General features: G+C 37.2%; 1 protein-coding gene across 5 annotated transcripts in view; it reads right to left on the bottom strand.

The window, feature by feature from the left end:
- Window positions 1–263: 263 nt before the first annotated feature.
- SPICE1 (spindle and centriole associated protein 1) overlaps window positions 264–24,562 on the bottom strand; it is a 63,749-nt gene continuing 39,450 nt past the window's right edge. For all 5 annotated transcript variants that reach the window (XM_064374622.1, XM_064374618.1, XM_064374621.1 and 2 more), the window contains exons 11-18: window positions 24,286–24,417; window positions 21,134–21,281; window positions 19,300–19,524; window positions 10,624–11,108; window positions 7,839–8,019; window positions 5,559–5,661; window positions 2,218–2,305; window positions 264–992 (exon numbers count right to left, since the gene is read on the bottom strand). In XM_064374622.1, coding sequence (XP_064230692.1) covers window positions 939–992; window positions 2,218–2,305; window positions 5,559–5,661; window positions 7,839–8,019; window positions 10,624–11,108; window positions 19,300–19,524; window positions 21,134–21,281; window positions 24,286–24,417 — 1,416 coding nt within the window. In that variant the 3' untranslated portion in view covers window positions 264–938. The remainder of the gene's footprint in view (window positions 993–2,217; window positions 2,306–5,558; window positions 5,662–7,838; window positions 8,020–10,623; window positions 11,109–19,299; window positions 19,525–21,133; window positions 21,282–24,285; window positions 24,418–24,562) is intronic.

A 24,562-nucleotide genomic window follows, 5' to 3' on the forward strand; every position in this document is an offset into this window, starting at 1 on the left:
AATGAGAACACATGGACACAGGGAGGAGAGCACTACACAATGGGATCTGTTGGGGGGAAATAGGGAAGGTACAGCGGGGGGTGGGGAGTTGGGGAGAGACGGCATGGGGAGAAATGCCAGATATAGGTGAAGGGGAGGAAGGCAGCAAATCACACTGCCACGTATGCACCTATGCAACAATCTTGCATGTTCTATACATGTACCCCAAAACCTAAAATGCAATAAAAAAATTTAAAAAAAATCAATGTTACCACATTTAGGCATTTGAGCTCTAAAATCATTATTTATTTGATTTGTATTACCATTATTGATGACATTTTCACATCCAAAACTATGTAAGATTTTGTAATAAATACAACCCCTCTTACCTGCTTAAGCAAATATAAACAAATACTCCCACATCTATTTTTTTAAAGTTGTGTATTTCACTTAACAGAAAAAGTGACAGACAGCAATGACTTCCCATCAAAAAGAAAGAAAAGTGGGTGTTACATTTTCCTGAAGGCCAGACTCTAATCACACAGAGGAATTTTAGTTCCACGCAAAGCAAATTAGTTATTCAGGGGAAAAAAAAATGAAATGGATCAACATTGAAGATACACTAAACCTCAAAAAACCCTGAATAAAGATGACAATGGTAAAAATGTATTAATCAAAAAAAGACCCTTAAAGTTATTAAGAAAGTATTAAAATACAAAACTTTAACTTCTCTACAGTCAAAATTTCATTCACCGGGAACTGCAGGCCAGTTGGTTGTTGAAAACTTATTTGAAAAAAAGTCAAAAAATAATTGCTTTCTTTCATTTCTTTGGTATTAATTCACAGGATCTTTGTAGGTTTTACTTGAAAGAAGGATATAAAAACTTAAAAGCAGGGAAATGGGAGTGGAAGGTCAAAAATAAATTATTAAGAACAAACTCCGTGAGACTTGACTTCACTTATGATACATGGGTGGAAAGAGCAAACCAGCCTTCTTCATTATGTTTTTCAACCTGTTGAACAAAGACACAACAAATTTTGATGGTAATCAGAAACATGAGACTACTAAGATTTACAGATCATTTAGACCAAGTGCATAAAACAAAGTCATCCTGTGCCATTGAATGGTACTGGAAATTAAATTGCTACTGGCAATGTTTATTCTCTAACAGAGATACTATCAAATAACTAATCCTCTTACTGATTAAAGAGGTAAGATCTACTGGTCAACAGATCCTCTTTTTGATTTAAGAGTCATAACTTTTTTTAAGTCCAGTGTTTTATAGATATCATGGGTACAAATTTTTCAAATGATAAAAAGACAGTTATTTGGTCTCAGTAAATTAAATGTTACTAAATTCTAGGAACTAAGAATAATTTATACAAAATAGCTTACTTTAAAGCTTTTGTAGAATATAAGAAGTAGCAAAGAACAAAGCTCCTAGTACTGGACGATTCAGGTATATAAGCCTACCATTTAATTTGAACTAAAAAAATCCACTCTTTGATCTAATTACTGAACTCAGTAATAAGAAATGCAAAGATTTTCCCAATGTCAGACAGTTGTTGGCTCAAGTATACAAAATTAATTTTTACAATTTTAAAAATATCCTCACAATTTACTATAACCACTCAAAGGAACTATATTTTACTATACTAGCACCACAGAAAAATGCCTTCTGCAAAAATTTTGACTATACTTGAAATGCTTAGCTTCTATACATACATGTGGCACATCAAAAGACATGAAGAAAACATTAAGACATTTATTTTTCCCGGTACCATAACTTATCTAACCAATGGCACAGTCAGATATGGCACACAGGGATAAAGTGAGAGGAAAAGTGACTGGACCTAGTGCTCTGGCTGTCCCAGACCCCACCCAGTCACAAGGACTACAGGAAACAATAGCTCAGGAGATCTACAACCCATTCAAGGCACACCTGTATCTCCTGCCATAATATTTGGGAAGCTCTACCTGAAACCAGTACTTTCCAGTCTTTAAAGACTGCTGAATATCCTATTGAATTTTACCTTATTCCTTAGTTACCCTAGAAAACAGAAGTAGTATATGGCTTGTTTTCCTAATGAAGGTAAATTAATATTTCTTTTAAGAATTTCATATCAGCTTTAGGATAACAGAATAGTAATTAAGAATGGAAATCACTAAATCAGCCACCTTCCACCCTCACCCTCACAACCCCTACATACATTTCACAATTACACTTTATGGTGTACCTTTGCTCTTAGATTAAGAGGTGTCAATCTCCCACTTCCTGAGGTGGCATTTAGTGGAGAACAAGAATTACTAGTAGCTCCGGAAGATCTATTTATGAAAAATAAAAGAGAATAAGAGAGTGAGCTATCAGTATTAACTTTAAAAGATTATACAAACAACTGACAATTCTCAACACTGGCAAGAGCTTGAAAACAAATGGTTGACTTAGGTCCAAATGAGGTACATTATTGGTAACTTATTTTCACCAACCTGTAAGTCTTTGTTAATTAATAATGATATGGTTTGGCTGTGTCCCCATCAGAATCACAACTTGAATTGTATCTCGCAGAATTCCCACATGTTGTGGGAGGGACCCAAGGGGAGGTAACTGAATCATGGGAGCTGCTCTTTCCCATGCTACTCTCATAAGAGTAAGTCTCATGAGATATCATGGGTTTAACAGGGGTTCCCGCTTTTGCTACTGTTTCATTTTTCTTCTTCCTCATTTGCTCTTGCCACCACCATGTAGGAAGTGCCCTTTGCCTCCTGCCATGATTCTGAGGCCTCCCAGCCATGTTGAACTGTAAGGCCAATTAAATCCCTTTTTCTTCCCAGTCTAAGTTTTAATCAGCAGCATGAAAATGGACTAATATGGTAAACTGGTACCAGTAAAGTGGGGCGCTGCTGAAAAGATACCCGAAAATGTGGAAGTGACTTTGGAACTGGGTAACATGCAAAGGTTGGAACAGTTTGGAGGGCTTAGAAGACAGGAGAATGTGGGAAAGTTTGGAACTTCCCAGAGACTTGCTGAACGGCTTTGCTCAAAATGCTGATAATGATATGGACAATATTATCCAGGCTGAGGTGGTCTCAGATGGAGATGAGGAATTTGTTAGGAACTGAAGCAAAGGTGACTCTTGTTATGTTTTAGCAAAGAGAATGGCGGCATTTTGCCCCTCCCCTAGAGATTTGTGGAACTTTGAAACTCAGAGAGATGATTGAGGGGATCTGTTCGAAGAAATTTCTAATCAGCAAAGCATTCAAGAGGTGACTTGGGTACTGTTAAAGGCATTCAGTTTCATAAGGGAAGCAGAGCATAAAAGTTTGGAAGATTGGCAGCCCATGTGATAGAAAAGAAAAACCCATTTTCTGGGGAGAAATTCAAGCTGGCTGCAGAAATTTGCTAAAGTAGCAAGGACCCTAATGTTAACCCCCAAGACCATGGGGAAAATGTCTCCAGGCCATGTCACAGACCTTCACATCATCCCCTACCATCACATAGGCCCAGAGGCCCAGGAGGAAAAAGTGGTTTTGTGGGCTGGGCCCAGAGTTCCTGTGCTGTGTGCAGCCCAGGGACTTGGTGCCCTATGTTCCAGCCACTCTAGCCATGGCTAAAAGGGACCAATGTACAGCTCAGTCTATGGCTTCAGAGGGAGGAAGCCCCAAGCTTTGGCAGCTTCCACATGGTGTTGAACCTGAGGGTTCACGGAAGTCAAGAACTAAGGTTTGGGAACCACCACCTAGATTGGATATCCAGGCAGAAGTTTGCTGCAGGGTAGGGCACTCACAAAAAACTGCTAGGGCAGTGCGGAAGGGAAATGTGGGGTCAGAGTCCCTACTGGTGCACTACCTAGTGGAGCTGTGAGAAGAGAGAGCGCCACCATCCTCCAGACTCCAGAATGGTAGATCCACCAACAGCTTTCATCATGTGCCTGGAAAAGCCATGGACACTCAATGCCAGCCCATAAAAGAAGCCAGGAGGGAAGGCTATACCCTGTTAAACCACAGAGGCAGAACTGCCCAAGACCATGGGAACCCACCCTTTACATCAGCGTGACCTGGATGTGAGACCTGAAGTCAAAGGAGCTTATCTCAGAGCTTTAACATTTGACTGCCCTGCTGGATTTCAGACTTGCATGGTCCCTGTAACCCCTTTGTTTTGGTCAATTTCTCCCATTTGGAATGGCTGTATTTACCGAATACCTGAACCCCCATTGTATCTAGGAAGTAACTAGCTTGCTTTTGATTTTACAGGATCACAGACAGAAGAGACTTGCCTTGTCTCAGATGAGACTTTGGACTGTGGACTTTTGGGTTAATGCTGACATGAGTAAAGACTGTGGAGGACTGTTGGGAAAGCATGATTGGTTTTGAAATGTGAAGACATGAAATTTGGAGGGGTCAGGGATGGAAAGATATGGTTTGGCTGTGTCCCCACCCAAACTTCAACTTGAATTGTATCTCCCAGAATTCCAACGTGTTGTGGGAGGGACTCAGGAGGAGGTAATTGAATCATGGGGGCCGGTCTTTCCCATGCTATTGTTGTGATAGTGTATAAGTCTCATGAGATCTGATGGGTTTATCAGGGGTTTCTGCTTTTGCTTCTTCCTCATTTTCTCTTGCTGCCACCATGTTAGAAGTATCCTTCTTCGCCTACCACCATGATTTTGAAGCCTCTCCAGCCATGTGGAATTATAAGTCCAATTAAACCTCTTTTTCTTCCCAATCTCGGTTATGTTTTTATCAGTAGTATGAAAACAGACTAACACAAATACAATCTAATTTTTAGAGCAGTTTTAGGTTTATGGGAAGATGAGCGGAAAGTACAGAGTTCCCATATACCCCTTAACCCCTACTTCCAAAACACACACAGTTTCCCCTATTATTATGATCTTGCATTAGTGTGACAAATCTATTACAATGGATGATCTAATATTGATAAGTTAGAATTGACTGAAGTCCATAGTTTACATCAGGGTTCACTCTGTTATACATTCAGTGAGTTTTGACAAATATATAATGACATGTATCTGCTATTACAATATCATATGGGTAAGTTTTTAACAATAAAGAGAATAATGAATGTGCAGGGATGGGGAACAAGGTCCAAGTAGTAGAACAGTAACAAGACCTGGAACAGCACAGTACAATAGTAAGGATGCAGAGTAAACAGAAAGGCCAGGTATGTCCTTAGTGTCACCATTTACCAATCATATGACCCATCTAGACAAATCACCCACTTAGCAATGAGAGCTTCAGTTTCATTTACTGTGAAAGAGGAAAATACTACTGGTAAATTCAGTTGCCCTGTCATATATCACCTCCTAATTTTGTAACCCATAAATACTCTACATATGTGTTATTCACTTTTGTTTTCAGAAGCAAACCTATGCCTTTCTACTTAAAGTTTATTCCTCACTCCCCTTCCTGCCAAAATTCTCTTTTCAAATTACTTTACTCTTTGCATTAATTTGTCTCAACCTAAGTCAGATGTTGTACACTTCCTTTTTTCACAAAGAGAATAAAATACATACCAAATTCTTTTTTTTTTTTTAAAGTAAATATTCACACTGCAACCTACCTTCTTGTATTTATCCCACTGACAGAAGAGACAGTACTACATTTTGAGCTTTCTGGGGCTTCTGCTCCTGGAATAGATACCTCAATTGTCCTCTTTCCTCCTTCTAAAATATAAAAACAAACATTATCCTTCAATGAAATAAAAATTTCACTCAATTTCTATCTTACTGCAAATTGCACTTTATAAATTTGGTGGTTCTTTCTGTATTTTTTAAATTTTTTAATCTTAGCCCAAGATATACTTGAAAGATTTTTTTTAATGAACTGTGAGACAAGAAACTTTAGTTACTAGTGTTAATTCATAGTATGCCAGTTCATAGAGAGCAAGAATCTTCAGACAAGTGACATCATGTCATTTCTGGAAGTAAAAACAGAAATTAAGAGCTAGCCCTAAAAAACTTGAGATCTTTGCCCAAAAGAGTTTACCTAAAGTTTTCCCCCTACCAAAAAAAAAAAAAAAAAGGAAAAAGGAAATTTCTGAAGTCATTCAGTAAAACTTTAAATCTTTTAAATTGATTATGACTATAACGGAAAACATTAAAGTGGGAGAGGTAGTTAGCTGAAGAGCTCCATATAGCCAATTGTAAGTATAATTATGAATATTTTCCATATTTCAGAAGTAGGTAATGAATCAGCATGTATTTGCTAATAAAAGACTATGTCCATCACAGGCAGTTTCACAGAGGCTCCTGGTTTTGCTTGATTTCCTGACTTTATGAGGTAATAAAACCCTATTTAATTTTACAAAATATTCCTCAGTTACCCTAGAAAACCAAAGAGGTTTTTCATGGCATATGGTTTTTAAAATTTTTATCATTATAGCCCACAGAAGTTTTTTTAAAAATAAGCATAAGAATTTTACCCATAAAAAGAATACTTTAGAGATAAATCATTGGATGAGAAAGAACACAGTTGCAAATTCACAACTTGCTTTGGAACCTGATAAATCACATTATCTCTTTGTCCCTCAGTTTACTTATTTATCGAATAGGCATAATATTAGCCTTATTTACTCTTCTTAAGGTGTGTTGAAGGCTAAATAATATAACAGAAACAAAAGCATATTTTAACCATACAGAAATACTGAAATGGAAGATGTCATATTTAAACACAAAATTATTCTTAAGACTGATCTGCTTTATTTTTCTTCCTTGTACTTAGCACTGATATTATCCCAGATACTGATTTGTTTGTTGCCTGCTCCCCTCCTCAAATGCTAGAGTATTCAAGCCCACACATGGCAGGCACACAGTACATGTTCATATATAGTTGACTGATTTTATTTATTATAATCAGAAGTCATCTCTAGGCTTCATAACTATGAAAACAGTAGACAAAACTGTCATTTGAGGAAGCCTAGAATAAACAAAGAGAAAGAACACTGGGGGAATGCATTACCCATCTTTTTCCAGTAATTTCCAAAAGAGTCTGCTTTCTGGGTCTGTAATTTCAAAAAGAAAATAATTTCTAACAAGGGGAAAACTCTTACTGGAAGATATGTTAAAGGTAACCTACTTCAACCAGAAATAAGACATATGAGTCCCCCTCAAACACCAATGTTTGAACATCTCAGAGAAGCCATCAATTACTGGTATACAGAGCTTTTTCTATTATAGACTTTTCTTTTACTGGGCCAAAATCAATCTCTCTGTACTCTTCATGTAGCTCTACCCCTTGAGGGCTTCAATAATGCAATTTCTGATAAAAAAGCAACTTGATATATACTTCATCAGTATCTTTTTGAATGTGAATACTATGACAATTTTTCAGTTACTATTTTATTATTCAGAATTCCCTCTAGCTTTTCACATTCCTAAATGTAATAGAAAATTTAATTAACAAGTGAAAATGTTTTAACAGTTTTACAGAATAAAAGCTTATAATTTGCTGCAGATGAAATTCTAAATTAACATTCAGATATTTATATTTCATGCTTAGCTGCAGCATATGACCTAAGTAAACTGCACACTATAATGAATCCCATTTAGATGTAGGATAATTTAGGAACTCAGACACAAATATTAACTATAGGCATCACAGGATAGAAAGAATCAGGAGATTTGCATTCTAGTCCCATTTCTGTCACTTATTCTGTGACTTTGGGCTGTTTCTTTCCAAGTAAAATTGAAGGGACCAAAATATATGCTCTGATATTTCTTTCTTTTTTTTTTTCCTTCTCTTTATGCTCTGATATTTCTTTTGGCTCAACACGAACTTGCAAAATCAAGAAAAGTGAAAACATTCACATTTCCAGTTTTTAAATCATAAATTTGTGACCAACCAGTCCATGCTCTGAGAGGTAACTGAACAGGTGACGCTGGTGGAGAAGGATTCAAACCAACAAGTTTCTGCTGCTCTATCAACTGCAGTAGCTTTCCACGAGCCTCCATACTTTGTCGATTTAATTCTGCAATCCGTTCCTCCATACTACCTGGTGCTAGAGACTGTGCTACTGGAAAACTCTTTGGGAGAAAAAAGCACAAATTCAATACTGAAAAATCTCACACAATTTCGACTTTTCTACTAAGTGCCAGCAAGTTATTATTCATAGCCCTTATATACAAATGTGAATAGTGAGCACACAGTAGAATTTACAGTCCCTTTGTCTAAGCACATATTCTGGGAAAAGCTTTCCTGTATCTCTTAGTATCTGCAGAGCTGCACAAAAGATCACATGAGCAAAGAGACTACTCCTAGTGAGCTGGTCTCTAAATAAATACCACACATCTTTGAAGACAGATCTGGGGTTTGACAGATTACAAAACAGGACCTGCTATCTTTGAAACAGAAGTTTCTATAATTACAATCTTCAAACATGCATCATTTGACAAAGATTCTGGGAATCTTGTCACTCCTTCTATCCATATGCCAGCCTCCCCAGGCCTCTTTTGGCCTAAGGTATCTAATTCAAGAATAGCTGGTGATTGGAAATAAATATGAGACATAGGGTAAAAAATAGCCACCCAAAAAATATAGCATAAGTTTAATGTGCTTATGTCATTCCTATTTCATTATTCCTAATTATTTCATTGTTTCATTCCTAAATATTTCATTTCTCTTTGGGAAAAAACAATCCCTAATAAAAATCACTGATTTTTAGCTTATGTCTATTAGAAATGAATAAATAAGAAAAACAATATGAAATAAAGATCATTTTGTATTTCCAATTAAAACAAAAGAGAGTAGCAAGGACAGAAATATTAGTGCCTTCTAGCCTGATCTATATACTAATTAAAAAAACAGACAAGCAAAACATTAGTAGACTCTGCTATCTTTTTTAAACCAAGAGTTGCCTGTTATGAATAATCTTCAAAACTACAAACATATAAATACCTCCCAATGACTCAAAATTGAGGCAGTTGGTATGCACCACTGCCAACGGCTGCTTCCTACTAGCAATATTCCTTTCTGGCTCCTCTTCTGCCAGTTCCTTCTGTCTACTACTTCTGTGATTCAATATCTGTATTGTCCTTATTCCCCATGAGCCAGTGCTGATAGAGAGGGCCCTTACTCTATGGCCCACCTCACCCTGACCTTCCTCACCAAAGCCCTCCAACCACCGCTGTTAAAGCCTTTATGAAGGCAGCACCTCAGGAGCCTCTAATCCCCAGTGACAGTCCCCAGCTCCTTCTATCAGAAACCTGACAGGAGCTTCCTTGGCTCTAGAAGGGGTAAAAGAAAGTGTCTATCATCACTGGAACCAGCATTTGGAGATCTTTTAAAAACTCTCCCTAGCTGGAATTTAGACTTCCTTATTTCCCCCAGAAACAAGGAAATGAAGCTTTAAGTTACCAGGTTAGCCCACAAAGTTTATTTAGCTTACAAAACTCCTGCACTATAATATGCAGACCTTTGCTACTCAAAGCATCATCCTGAGACCAACAGCACTGGCATCATTTGGGAACTTATCAGAAATGCACAGGTCCTACCTTAGACCTCCTCAATCAGAAACCACATTTTAGCATGATCCCTAGATGATTAATATGCATTATTAAAGTCTGGCTTTAATAATCCTTTAAATCATCATTTCTGGCCAGGCGCTGTGCCTCACGTGTGTAATCCCAGCACTTTGGGAGGCTGAGGCAGGCCGATCACTTGTGGTCAGGAGTTTGAGACCAGCCTGGCCAACATGGTGAAACCCTGTCTCTACAAAAAATACAAAAATTCACTGGGCATAGTGGTGCACAGTTCCCAGCTACTTGGGAGGCTGAGGCAGGAGAATCATTTGAACCCAGGAGGCGGAGGTTGCAGAGAGCGAAGATGACGCCACTGTACTCTAGCCTGGGCAACAGGGTGAGACTCCATCTCAAAAAAACAAAACAGGCCGGTACAGTAGCTCATGCCTATAATCCCAGCACTTTGGGAGGCCGAGGCGGGCGAATCACAAGGTCAGGAGTTAGAGACCAGCCTAACCAACTTGGTGAAACTCTGTCCCTACTAAAAATACAAAAATCAGCTGGGTGTGGTGGCATGCACCTGTAATCCCAGGTACTCAGGAGGCTGAGACAGGGGAACCGCTGGAACCCGGGAGGCAGAGGTTGCAGTAAGCTGAGATCAGGCCACTGAATTCCAGCCTGGGCAACAGAGCGAGACTCCAACTCAAAAACAAAACAAAACAAAAAAAACCCCTCATTTCTATAGGAAAATGCATTCTATGTCCTCAAAAATTAACTACTAATGAGTTGAGGGCCAATACTCTTATGAGCCACTCAAAGAATAAAAACACTTTCAATTAATGTGTGGCTGTGTGGCAAACATTCAAGTAATATTAAGTCTATACTTTATACTTAAAACTTCATTCCTAGCTTAGTCTTAGCTTTTCTACACATTTTATCTTTGTCCTTTCATTTATGTAATCTTCCTTTTATGCTGTCTTGTACTGTATGTACAACTGACTGATAAATAACTTGGACCTATTGTATTGAGGACATGCCAAAGCGTAAGCCATCTAGCCTGAAAGCTTTCTAGGATCACTTCTGAAAAGAAGTTTCTTAAGATGCTCAAGCTAAAGTTCCTTCCTATTTAAATTTCTGTATGTCCCTAATCAATGCTTAAATGTTACTCACAGAAGTCATGTCACTTGCACTTTCTTGTTTCTTCAACTCCCGGAGTCCATCCCCTTGCTCTCCTCCGGGCTCAATAGTATTATTCATATGTGCCTTGATAGCTGGATTCTGCAGTGTCAACTCAGCAATTCGTGCCACTATGTCCTTTCTTTGTATTAATGCCTCATTTGTTCTCAGCTGCTGCCCATCTCCCAGTACTGGGGGCTCTTCTGAGAATGTAGGATTTCTTGAATGTTGACTGTTGGAATGGGAATTGCAGAGGGGCTGTGAGACGTTAACAAAAGAAGACTGAGTTTTGTTCTCCAAATCGTCTCCCATATGAGAGACTCTCCACCTCTGGGTGAAGAGACAACTCTCTTCACTTGAATTCTGAATGTCTATATCAATAGGTAAGGTCTTCTTTTCCCAATTTTGTTCCTTCTCAATTATTTCCACAGTTGGAGGAATTCGTGGAGCAGGACGAGTTTGAACAGTCCTTCTCAATACTATAGATAAGAATTAAAAAATAACAAACATGTATTATTTTCCCATACACTGGCACTATACTTATTAGCCCACCATGGTAGTTAGAAAAGTATTTTAATAGAAGTATTTGGCTTCTGAATACCTGAACTATTTTCAGTAGAGAACACCCCAACAATGTCACCCCTCATAATCCAGTACAGAGACTTTTTATATTCCTCAAAGCATTTGTCAGTAACCTTGTGAAAAACCACCTGTCAAGTTCACATTTTAACACACGTATTAACTCACATCTGGGAATCTTGGGGAAAGAGGAAGAGGGTGTAGGTACCTAATTTAAACAACAGATAGCCAGGAAAGGCCTGTCTGAGGGAGTAAAATTTTTAAATAATTACATATGTAATAGGAACTAAAGGATATTACAGGCAGAGACAACAACATACGTGAAGTCTTAAAAAACAGGAAAGAGCAAAGAAATGAGGCCAGCCTACCTGTAGCATAGCAACAAGCAGAGAACTGAAAAGACAGGAGATTAGAGAAGGGTGCAGTGGCCATTTCTGGTAAAGCCTTTTAGGCCATGTTAAAAATGTTGTAATTTAATCTAAGAGCAATGAAAACCTAGAGAAGGTCTGGCAATGATTTGATTTACATTTCTTAAATGCTGCAGGTAATTGAAGGATAGCAGAAATGGAAGCAGGAAATCCAGGAAGCAATTGCAATAGTCTAGAAGAAAGATGATGGTAGTTCTGACTAAGGTATATTGACATTAGAGATGATGAAAAGTCAATAAATTTAAGAAATATTTTGGCTAAGAACTGAGAGCAATGAACTGGAAGTGGGGAGTGAGAAAAACACACAGATCAAGATGACACATATCTTGAGTGGACAGTGATCACATTTACTGAGCTGCTGAAGGCAAGAGGAGAGACTTAGGGAAAGGAGGCTACATCAAGAACTTGAGATGCCCTATGATTCATTTGTGTATCCATCCAAGCAGATGGATATATGGGTTTAAAAATCAAGAGAGACATCTGGGCTACAATATAAAACAGAAAGTTGCTGACATTTAGAAGGTATCAGAAGCCAAGAGAATGAGTGAGATTATCCAGAGAGAAGAGTAGAGGGAGAAAAGAAATCAGTCTCAAGACATGAGGAACTCAACATTTAGGGTTAGGTAAAGGAGGAAAATGCCAGTAAAGCAGACTAAAATGGAGCAGTTGGAAAGATAAGGAAAATATTACATAAACATGGCATCAAGGAAACAAAGTAGTTAACTGTGCATAATACCACCGTCAGACCTGGAAACATAAGGACAGAAAAGTGTACCCTGGACTTAGTAACAGGGAGGCCACTGGAGCCCTTAGCAAGAGTTGTTTAGGTGGAATGTCCTAATTGAAAGGAGGGATGCTTCTAGTTCAAGACCACGGACTGAGCACACATTTATCTCATCTCCTTTCATTGACAGCAAGGACGTATAAAAGGAAATAAACCCATAATCGGTAAAGAGAATAGTCTCGGAAGAGAATCACTAGCTAAACAAGATATTTCAGCAAATATCTGAAAGACTGGGAGTAGATGGAAAGTATGTGAAAGCGTACAATTGAGCAAAATCCACAGTCCAGAATAAATAGATATACATTAGATGAAAATGACAGGTGAAAGCCAGTATATTTTGTAGGGACCCCGAAAAGGCTACAGCCACAAAGCTGACAGGTACAGAGGAAGAAAGTGAGAAGTAGAACTGAAATCCAGGGGATTACTTGAAAATTTGACTACTGTATACTTTTGCCAGTCAAGCTGCTGCACACCACTTCCCTGAACTGTCCTTCTAAGCAAAAAATCAAGGATGGAAACAGCAAATGTAAGAGACCCAACTGAATGGCTGGATCCTGCCTATATACTCCAAAAGGAAGCCCATAGTTAGCATATCATGCCTATATACACAAAGCAACCACATAAGGGAAAGTCTACTGGGAAAACAGACCTAGACGATTACATCACAGAAGAGAAAATTTATGACAGCTACCTATAATATTCAACTTATAATACAAATGGACAATAGAAGAAAAAGCCAAGAAAGGTAAATAGAACAGACCAAGAAGAAAAGAAAATTCAGGTACAGAAGAAAATGTAACAATTCATAATAGAATTATAACTAGTATCCTCAGAAGAGTTTCTGGAAGATACTGCATTCATAATAAGTGTCAATGAAAAAAGGACAATAGACAAGTAAGGGCTCTTGCTTGGAAATCAAAAACACAATTGACAAAATTTTAAAAATCCAAGAGACAGGCTTGAATATAAAGTGAAAAAATCTTCCAGAATGTAAGAAGGAAGATGCAAGGCCAAATACATAAGAAAATCCCAACGATCAACATAAAATTTCTCCAACTGAAGAAAAGTCATATGTCTTTAGACTGAAAGGTGCAACTAGTATCTCATGGTGCAAGAAGGTAAAAACTCGTATTTAGACATACCTTGTCCAATTTCAGGATAAAAACAGAGATCCTAAAAGCTTTCTCAGAAAAGAAAAAAAAAGTAAGTCCAATACAAAGAAATAAACGACATCTCATTATAAGACATCTCAACTGAACACTGAATACTAGAAACCAATGGAATAATACCAATTGTGAATGGGAGTTCACTCTAGATCTGGCTGTTTGTTGTTGGTATACAGGAATGCTCGTGATTTCTGCACATTGATTTTGTATTCTGAGACTTTGCTGAAGTTGCTTATCAGTTTAAGGAGATTTGGGGCTGAGACAATGAGGTCTTCTTAATATATAATCATGTCATCTGCAAATAGAGACAATTTGACTTCCTCCTTTCCTAATTGAATATCCTTTATTTCTTTTTCTTGCCTGATTGCTCCGGCTAGAACTTCCAATACTATATTGAATAGGAGTGGTGAGAGAGGGCATCCTTGTCTAGTGCCTGATTTCAAAGGGAATGCTTCCAGCTTTTGCCCGTTCAGTATGATACTGGCTGTGACAAACCTGACAAAAACAAGCAATGGGGAAAGGATTTCCTGTTTAATAAATGGTATTGGGAAAACTGGCTAGCAATGTGCAGAAAGCAGAAACTGGACCCCTTCCTGGCACCTTACAATAAAATTAACTCCAGATAGATTAAAGATTTAAACATAACAACTAACACCATAAAAACACTAGAAGAAAACCTAGGCAAAACCATCCAGGACATAGGCATAGGCAAGGACTTCATGACTAAAACACCAAAAGCAATGACAACAAAAGCCAAAATAGACAAATGGGATCTAATTAAACTCCAGAGCAATTCTGTACAGCAAAAGAAACAATCATTAGAGCAAACCGGCAACCAACAGAATGGGAAAAAATTTTTGTAATCTACCCATCTGACAAAGGGCTAATATCCAGAATCTACAAAAAACTAAAACAGATTTACAAGGAAAAAAAAAACCCATTCAAAAGTGGGCAAAGGATATGAACAGACACTTCTCAAAAGAAGATATATATGAGGCCAAAAAATATATGAAAAAATGCTCATCCTCACTCGTCATTAGAGTAATGCAAATCAGAACCACACTGAGGTATCATCTCATGCCAGTTAGAATGGCAGTCATTAAAAAATCTGGAGACAACAGATGTTGGAGAGGATGTGGAGAAATAGGAACACAATTCCTCAAGGATCTAGAAACAATTCCTCAAGGATCTAGAAACAGAAATTCCACTTGACCCAGCAATCCCATTACTGGGTATACACCCAATGGATAATAAATTGTTCTATTATAAAGACACATGCACACGTATGTTCATTGCAGCACTGTGTACAATAGCCTGGAACCAACCCAAATACCCATCAATGATAGACTGGACAGGGAAAATGTAGTACATATACATCATGGAATACTACACAGCCATAAAAAACGATGAGTTCATGTCCTTTGTAGGGACTTGGATGAATCTGGAAACCATCATTCTCAGCAAACTGACACAAGAACAGAAAACCAAACACCACATGTTCTCACTCATAGGCAGGTGTTGAACAATGAGAATACATGGACTCAGGGAGAGGAGCATCACACACTAGGGTCAGCTGGTGGGGGTGGGCTACGGGAAGGACAGTGGCAGGTGGGAAGGGATAACATGGGGAGAAATGCTGGATATAGATGAAGGAGGAATGGAGGCAGCAAACCACCTGGTTATGTATGCACCTATGCAACAACCCTGAATGATCTGCACATGTACCCCAGAACCTAAAATACAGTAAACAATAATAATACAAAAGATTATACCTATAATTTCTAAGGAAAAAGAACTATTGACTTAGAATTCTTTAGCCACATTATCAATCAATCAAGTGTAAGAGAAAAATGACAACATCTTCAGATTTTGAAGAACTCAAGAGTTTACCTTGCATACACTTTTTCTGATTATTTCTTTCAGAAAATTGTCAAATAAAACCAAATAATAAAAAACAGAATCCAGGAAACAGGTGATCCCATTCAGGAGTGCAATGATACCAAATCCCAGGATAAGAGCTATGCAGAAGGCCCAGAGAGCAATGAGTGAGGACTGCAGCAAGTTTAAAGGGCTTTGAGAAGGTGTCTCTGGGATGAAAGCAGATTCCATGCCACAGAGAGCATGACTAAAGGACTTGAAGACATGGTGCACATTATTGTCAACAAGAGAGTAAAAGCAATTTGAAAGTCTATGCAAAGCAAAAACTGAACAAGAGAGTCACAGTATAAATATATAGCAAACTAAAAGAGTCTGAGCACTTCTAACATGAAATAAGAATACACCTTGATTTTCTTAAGAACTTTTCCCTTTGGCAGGACTGGGAGTCACAATGGATTAAAAAAGAAAATGTAACTGTTATTTATTTGTTTTTACTTTTCAATATGTATATAGACAAGACACAGGAAACACAGTTGTTGTAATGGAAGAGGTTAATGTAATCAAACTTAATAATGCGAAAGGGAACGTATAATTAACTGAAGGTGGGAGGCAGAAAACAGAGGAGAAGCAGAGGGAAGGGAAGCTAGTATTCTATATAGTAGGAATCAAGAAATACTACCTAAAGTTAAAGAAGAAATAGAAAGTATTAAAGTAACAAAAAAATTAAAATAAAAACATAACTATCCAGAGTAGAGAAGGGAGGTAGGTGTTATTGTGAATTATACTCTCTTCTTTAATAGTCTATAATTATTGTGTAAAGTTGGTATCTCAAGAAAAGATATGCAAAAATATTTTATATTAATTACAGAGACAATTACCAAATCAACAAAAATCGAATTGTGATAAAAATGACTGCCTTTACAGGTATATACTGTGAAAGTTGTCAGAACAAAATGGAGGCATTTGGCCAGGCATGGTTTCCTGTAATCCCAGCACTTTGTGAGGCCAAGGTGGGCAGATTACTTGAGGTCAGGAGTTCGAGATCAGCCTGGCCAACATGGTGAAACGCAGTCTCTACTAATAATACAAAAAAAAAAGTTAGCCAGGCGTGGTGGCACAGGGCTGTAATCTCAGCTGTTCGGGAGGCTGAGGCAGGAGAACAGCTTGAATCCAGGAGGCAGAGGTTACAGTGAGCCAAGATTGCACTCCAACCTGAACAACATAGTGAAACTCCATCTCAAAAGAAAAAACAAATTGAGTAATTTGTGTCGGAGCACAAGTGACTTTATCAAAGTCACTCTAACAGACACAAGTGACTGATTAAATGGAGCCTTAAAAAGCCATGAAGGAAGGGTTCTCATGCATGTGTGACTGATAAAAACAACTATTCAAGAGACTTCAAAAACTAGAACTTGCACAAAGGCCACCACAACCTTGCACAAAAAATAATTCTGCAAGGATATGTGCCCAACAATTGCCTGTCCAACCTTAAATTGATGCCACCCTTGTTATTGATCCTTGTAGCCAAGGATGGCTACCTCAAAACAACTTAGATAATCCGCCTCATTTCCCCTTTAAAAACTCCTATTTTCCTTAACTTCCCTGAATATGCCCATCATATTCCCATTGCAATGCTCAATCCTGAATAAATATCAGTTTCTTTTAGAGAGCCTTTCTCTGGGTGTTATTTAAATTGACAGTACTTTTTTAAATACCATATACAAATATAAATTAGAATGAACACTTTAAAATAAGGAATGAATGGGAGACTGGAAAATGAAATGAAACTGCACACAAATACACACAACTTGTTCAAGAAGCATGGCTGTAACGAAAAGCAGAAATAAATTAATAGCTAGAGGAATATATTTATGATGGGAAATTCTAGAGCAATACTGTCCAATATGGCAGCTTCTAGCCATATGTGGCTATTTAAGTTTAAGTTGATTAAAGTTAAATAAAATTCAAGTTCCTCAGTCACACAAGCCACATATCAGGTGTTCACTAGCCCCATGCGGCCAGTGGCACCATTCTGGATGGAGCAGATACAGAACATTTTCATCAACCCAGAAAATTCTATTAGACAAAGCTATCTTAAAAGAGAACTGAATGCTGATGAAGGGCCCCACGTATCACCCATTTTCATCTGCATATTCTGTTTAACTGAATAATTCTTTATATGTGAGTATTCCAAACACAATGCTTGAAAAATAGAATAAAACATCACCAATTCAAATACATATTCACAAGCAGCTCTGTCTGCACACTGTAAAAGAAACGGGCAGTTATTTTAAATGCATACTTGCTGAAGATACTATCAAAATGTTGTCTATAGCAATCCCTGACAAACTTGCTTTAACAAGCATTTAGTACATTTGTGATCAAAGTAAAAATATTTATTGTAACTGTTGCTTACAAAGAACTTTATTTTACCATCAACAAAGAAAAATATTTACAACATCTAATAAAAGATCATTAGGCAAGCCTATTAGCAACATGCAAACAGCTGAACAACTACTTTAAAGAATAAAAGTCTAGCCTGAATAGAAATCAGAACTGAAATCGTATTTCCTGAATCTTGCCTGAGTTAGTAATACTGTCTAGCCCTCTGAAGAGGAAATACTGAATCATACAATGGTAGAGCTAGAGGGAACATTAAAGATAAATAAATATCTTCTCATTTTATAGATGGAAAAACTTAGGTCTAGAAAAGGTTAACTATCTGAGCCTCATGCCTCACAGCTAGTCAACGACAAACAGGCCAAGATACCAGCACTCCTGACTCAGCCTGGCACTGTCACCACTGCACCACACTGATCTGACAGATGCTACATCTGCATTATAAATACCAAAACAAAATTTGTAATAGCAAGGATTTGTCATTTTCTTTAACCCCTAGGGCTTTTTCATGGTCCTTTATTGGAAACATACATCCAAGTGCAGAAAATCACACAAAATTTGTATGTCCCAATAATAATAAACAGTTATTTTTCTGTTCCCCTATGTAAGTAAGAATATAAAAAATCTTTTCAAAGAAATAAAAATTCAGGCTAATCAGACCTGAATATTTTTCAAAAAACTTCAGAAGAGAGTTTAAGATAGTGGTTCTTTTTTTGACTAAAGAACTCTTTGAAAATGAAATAAAAACAATAGTTCCAGAAAAAAAAAATGTACATGGAGACAAATAAATTTAATTTTCCCAACAATGCAGTTGTCCATGGAACTTCTGAAGACCATTCATGAACCCTAAGTTAAGAATCTTTGAGCTAAGAATTAATAATACATTCTTAACACATGTATTCAGAACGCTACCTGTGAGCTGCAAAAGTAACTCTAAAGCCATTTTCAATTGCCCATTAAATTTTATTATAAAATTCCCTCAACTGACTGAGCTGAAAACTTTTGATGAGAAAGAGGTAAATATGATGACCAGATGTGACTTATAAAACCCTTAAAGTCACAGTTCTCACCTTTCATTGGTCTAACTTTCATTACTCTTTGGAGTATAATCTCTTGCTTCTCACTCTTTCATATGCTCCTGGCCATAGGGAAAAAAAGAGATTCCCCTTACTCTGCATCTTAATGCTAAGGACTCTGATCTTTTGATCTGAGTTTAAAACTTACAGTGTTTAATAAAATAGATATACAATAAAATTAATTAAATGTCACATCACCACAAGTGTAACACACATAGTATGAAAATTCTTCAGCTCAAAGGGTATGGGTGGTAATCAATGTCTTTTTCAATTCTGTTTTTCAGGTAATGGTGAAAATAACATATTGCACAAATAAAGCATAAAAAACAACTTACATGTAAATTTAGAAGAAGATTTACCGTCCTGCAGAGGAGAGAATTCTGAGTTGCTCTTCTGCCTGGGTGGTGTTAACAACACAGCTGGCTCAAAAATATGTGCTGGAAAATTCTTGGCCGGATTCATGCTATCTGGAGGATTTGGCACCTGAGACAGTTTAACAGGCAACTCTTCCTGTGGGAATTCAGCCACTTCTTCCTCTCCGAACACCAATGGCACTGAGACATTGGCATTTACAACTGGACCCTCTGAAGAAGATGAGAGGATATGAGTACAATAGGAACAAAAAGAAACTATGGGCACACTTCAGGTATTTATTCTTAAATGCATCTCAGTAGAGTGCAAAATCCACATGAATCCACATGGCTCCTGGAGCCTTTACTTTCTAGGCTGTATCCTCATCTGCCAATCATTCATAGGCAGGCTCCTGGGGGGCCAGTACTGGGAAGTAGTTACTATTTTTGAGAAAGGCACTAGGACCTCAAAGCCATGAAAAGTGAGCCACTTAGGGACTCCTAAAAAAATCAATGTGGCACCCTAGAATGTGGCTTTTTTTTTTTCAGACAGGGTCTCACTCTGTCACCCAAGCTGGAGTGCAGTGGAGCAATTTTGGCTCACTACAGCCTCGACCTCCCAGGCTCAGGTCACCTTCCTGCCTCAGCCTCCCAAGTAGCTAGGACTACAGGCATGCACCACCATACCCAGCTAATTTTTTGTATTCATTGTAGAGATGGGGTTTCACCATGTTGCCTCGCCTGGTAGAATTTTTCATTATTTGTTATGGATAGCTTTTTGATGGTCATAACAAGGAACAAAATGGCTTAAATGGGGCATATTAATGCACTGACTTCCATATACAAGGCTCCTTACAAAAGAAGGAACTTCACAGGTCATGCATTATCACAACATAGTCACATTCCATATTATTTTACAAGAGTTACAAGAGCTGAGACTCAGGAAGATACTACATAAATCTTTGGTCTCACCTACATAAATCTTTCTTTTTCCACAGGCAATAACAAAAATTAACAATAATTCTACAATACACTTACTCCCAGCCCTTCTCACCTACAGGATAATTAAAAGCATTCTCGGTAGTGAAGCTTAACTCAGATAACAGTAAAGCACTAACATATTCCTTGACTGAGATATTAATAGCAAGACTCCACCATAAGAGAGAGACCTGCCCTAGCCATTGACTTTATCTCATACAAGTTAAATCTTGGTCAGTCACTTCTTAGAATCCATCCTAAGAAAACGGTTTTAAATACATAAAACACATTCCTTACAGACACTCATCAAAGTCTTACTTAAAAGCAAAAAACATGAAAAAACTGACATGTCCAATTCAGCCTGTAGCATATGATGGCAAATGAGATGAGGAAAAAATTTCAAAACAGCACTACCACATATGAACAAAAGTTATGAATTTCTAAAACAGTATTTTTCTCTTTCCAAAACCATCTCTTCTGAATCTAGGGCACTGTGGTTAAAAGTGCTAGCACTAAAGTCTCATTGGTCTAGGTGTCCAGTTCTGCTGCTTTCTACCTGTGTGACTGCTAAGTTACCAACCCTCTCTCAGTCTGTTTCCTCTGAGGATAACACTAATGGAGATAACAATAACACCTACCTCATCAGACTATTATGAGATGAATTGAAATGATGCATTAGGACTTACGTATCTGGCATGAGCAAGCATCCAGTATTAGCTGGAAAGTAGTGGCAATTGTAGTAGGAACAATACTGTACATGCATAAACAGTCAATAAGTCTATATAAGTTTAGAGATTTAGGGTTTGGTTTGTTACCTAAGGTCATTAAGTCTAATGACGGTCTGAGATAATAAGACCACACTCACCTAGACTGTCCATAACTCTTCTACCTGTGGCTCCCCTTTCTGACGCCTGAATTTCTTGTTTGTTATTTATCACTGGACAGTTCTTAATAGCATATGTGAGTGATATAAGTTGCTCATCTGTTGTGACCATATACTGCTGAAGTCTTGCCTGGAGAGGAAAACATATGAAATAATATTATTAGCATATCAAACATCAAGCCACCACCTAGAAAGCAAACCACACAAAGTATATGTGTGTTTACACATGTATAATAGCATCATTTTAAATATTTCAGGAATTTGAGACTTTCATTCAAATTAAAGCAATGCTATCTATAATTATAAATATTCCAATAGTCCCATCATAGGGAAATGGTTAAGTAAATCACGAAATAGTAATTAATAAATACCCTTCTATAACATTAAGAATTAACCTTTCTACAGAGCTGTCCATTTACAAAACCTCTTCATATAGATGTCTCAACTTACTCTTAAGCTACCCTCAAGAGACAGATACATGAGGTGGAGGAAACAGTGAAGATTACCCAGGCATTTAAACTGATAAACATGAACACTCTAAATATTTGTGGTAATGTATATGAAATAATGTTAAGGGGAAAAAAAGCACAAAATTCTGTAATTAATATGAATATTAATTACATATTATGTAATTACATAATTCATATAAAAATATGAATATTACATAATTCATATGGAAACATGAATTCATTACATAATTCATATTAATTCATGTAATTAACATGAATATTAATTACAATTTGGTTTTTATATATGTGCATAAGAGAGATAACACTATATTTTATATATGTATATATTCTCATATTTGTCTGTGTGTGTATATTTTTTTTATATTACATAAGGTTTTTTTTTAATTTAAAAGATCACCCACAAAATAACTTACCCATAGATTTACCAAATGTGTTAAGTGTTTGGAATTCCATTGTTACATGTAAAAGTCAACCAGATTGCCCAGAAGGTTAGATGAATTTGTTTTGTTGTTAATCTTTTCTACAAGGATGATATAAGTAGGTTATCTAAAAACATCACGTTCGATCACTACCATATAATGCTCATCTTTCGTAAGTTACATATTGGTGTTATGCAAATGGTTCTTAGAAGTAGAAAAAATTGCAGGTAGAAGGAAGAAAAGGAGAGTTCTGTAAATTGCTGACACCCTGTAATAACAAAGTAAGAAAATCACTACCACCAACAGTGTTCCTATTTCTCCACATCCTCTCCAGCATCTGTTGTCTCCAGATTTTTTAATGATCGCCATTCTAACTGGTGTGAGATGGTATCTCAATGTAGTTTTGATTTGCAATTCTCTAATGACCAGTGATGATGAGCATTTTTTCATATGTTTGTTGGCCTCATGTATGTCTTCTTTTGTAAAGTATCTGTTCATATCCTTCGCCCACTTTTGAATGGGCTTGTTTGTTTTTTTCTTGTAAATCTGTTTTAGTTCTTTGTAAATTCTGGATATCAGCCCTTTGTCAGATGGGTAAGCTGCAAAAATTTTTTCCCATTCTGTTGGTTGCCGATTCACTCTAATGACTGTTTCTTTTGCCATGCAGAAGCCGTGGAGTTTGATCAGGTCCCATTTGTCTATTTTGGCTTTTGTTGCCAATGCTTTTGGTGTTTTGGTCATGAAGTTCTTGCCTACGCCTATGTCCTGAATGGTTTTGCCTAGATTTTCTTCTATGGTTTTTATGGTGTTAGGTCTTATGTTTAAGTCTTTAATCCATCTGGAGTTAATTTTAGTATAAGGTGTCAGGAAGAGGTACAGTTTCTGCTTTCTGCATATGGCTAGCCAGTTTTCCCAACACCATTTATTAAACAGGGAATCCTTTTCCCATTGCTTGTTTTTGTCAGGTTTGTCAAAGATCGGATGGTTGTAGATATGTTGTGTTGCCTCCGAGGCCTCTGTTCTGTTCCATTGGTCTATATCTCTGTTTTGGTACCAGTACCATGCTGTTTTGATTACTGTAGGCTTGTAGTATAGTTTGAAGTCCAGTAGTGTGATGCCTCCCACTTTGTTCTTTTTGCTTAGAATTGACTTGGCTATGCGGGCTCTCTTTTGGTTCCTATATTATCAATTTAAAAAAATTATACATCTCTATCTAATGTCCATTAACACAAATAATTTATCTTCTAACTACTGCTTGTCTAAATAAGACAAGCAGTTCTCTTCTGGCAAATAAATAAAATAATAACCACCATATGAGAACAAAAAAGATGAATAAAATAGACTGTATACACTCAAGAAGAACAGTCTCAGTGACAAGTACACATATAAGTATAACATAATTCGGTAAACTCAATAATACCAATATCCAGACAGTATCAGAAGTGCACAAAGAAGCAGAGTGCAGTGGCACATGCCTGTAATCCCAGCACTTTTGAGGGCCAAGGTGGGCGAATCACTTGAGCCCTGGAGTTCAAGATCAGCCTGGGCAACATGATGAAACCCCATCTCTAAAAACATAAAAAGTTAGCTGGGTATGGTGGTGCACCCCTGTAGTCCCAGCAACTTGGGAGGCTAAGGCAGTAGGATCACTTGAGCCCAGGAGGTCCACTCCAGCCTGGGTGTTACGCACTCCACCTTGAAAAAAAAAAAAGTACACAAAGGAAGAATGCTCAATGCAGCATAGAAGCAATAGGTTTTCTAGAAGAGAACTGTGTAAGTCTTTGAAAAAAGAAAAGGAGCAATCAGTCAAGCAGCAAAGAGGACTTTATGTAACAAATATGAAGATACTGTGAACAACTGTAAATAGTATCTGATATAACTGAAAAGGACTCCTCAAAGGCTATCTTCTGCTGTTTTGAAATTAAAAGTGGCTATCATAACACTCACTTCATATTTTGGATTAACTACTGTAACAATGGTAGTTATAATTTAAATGCAGACTCTGTCTTCCCACTAAATAGTAAGTCTCTTAAAAGACAGGGAGACAGTCCATATACTATTTCCAAGCTTCTACTATAATACCTCCAATGTAATAAATGTTCGATAATAGCTACCACTGATGATGATCAGACTAAGTAATCACATCAACACAGTTAAACCAAAAAAAACTTTAAGAGAATCTAGTACATGTTTAAAGATGTTTTATACCACTGAACACATAAAAATTGGGATCTCATCTGAGTACCTGTGTAGCAGCATTTTCTTCTCTAAGAAGAAGAATTTCAGCTGTCAGAGCATCAATGAGCTCTCGATGATCACCTAATACTTGTTCCAATTGTTGCCTTGTCTCTACTTCTTTACGTAACTGGATCTCACTCTACAAAAAAATATCAAATAAACGTCCCCCAATAGCATCACTTGTTGAAAACTAAGTTTTCACTCAAAGTTGGCAAAGAAGATATTTACAAAGCATATATTACGTGACAGTAATGACAAAGATTTTTATTAAAAGGTTTACTATA

This window comes from Aotus nancymaae, unplaced genomic scaffold, assembly GCF_030222135.1.
Source record: "Aotus nancymaae isolate 86718 unplaced genomic scaffold, 86718_ANA_hifiasm-v0.15.2.pri h1tg000011l, whole genome shotgun sequence".
In the NCBI taxonomy this organism is placed as follows: domain Eukaryota; kingdom Metazoa; phylum Chordata; class Mammalia; order Primates; family Aotidae; genus Aotus; species Aotus nancymaae.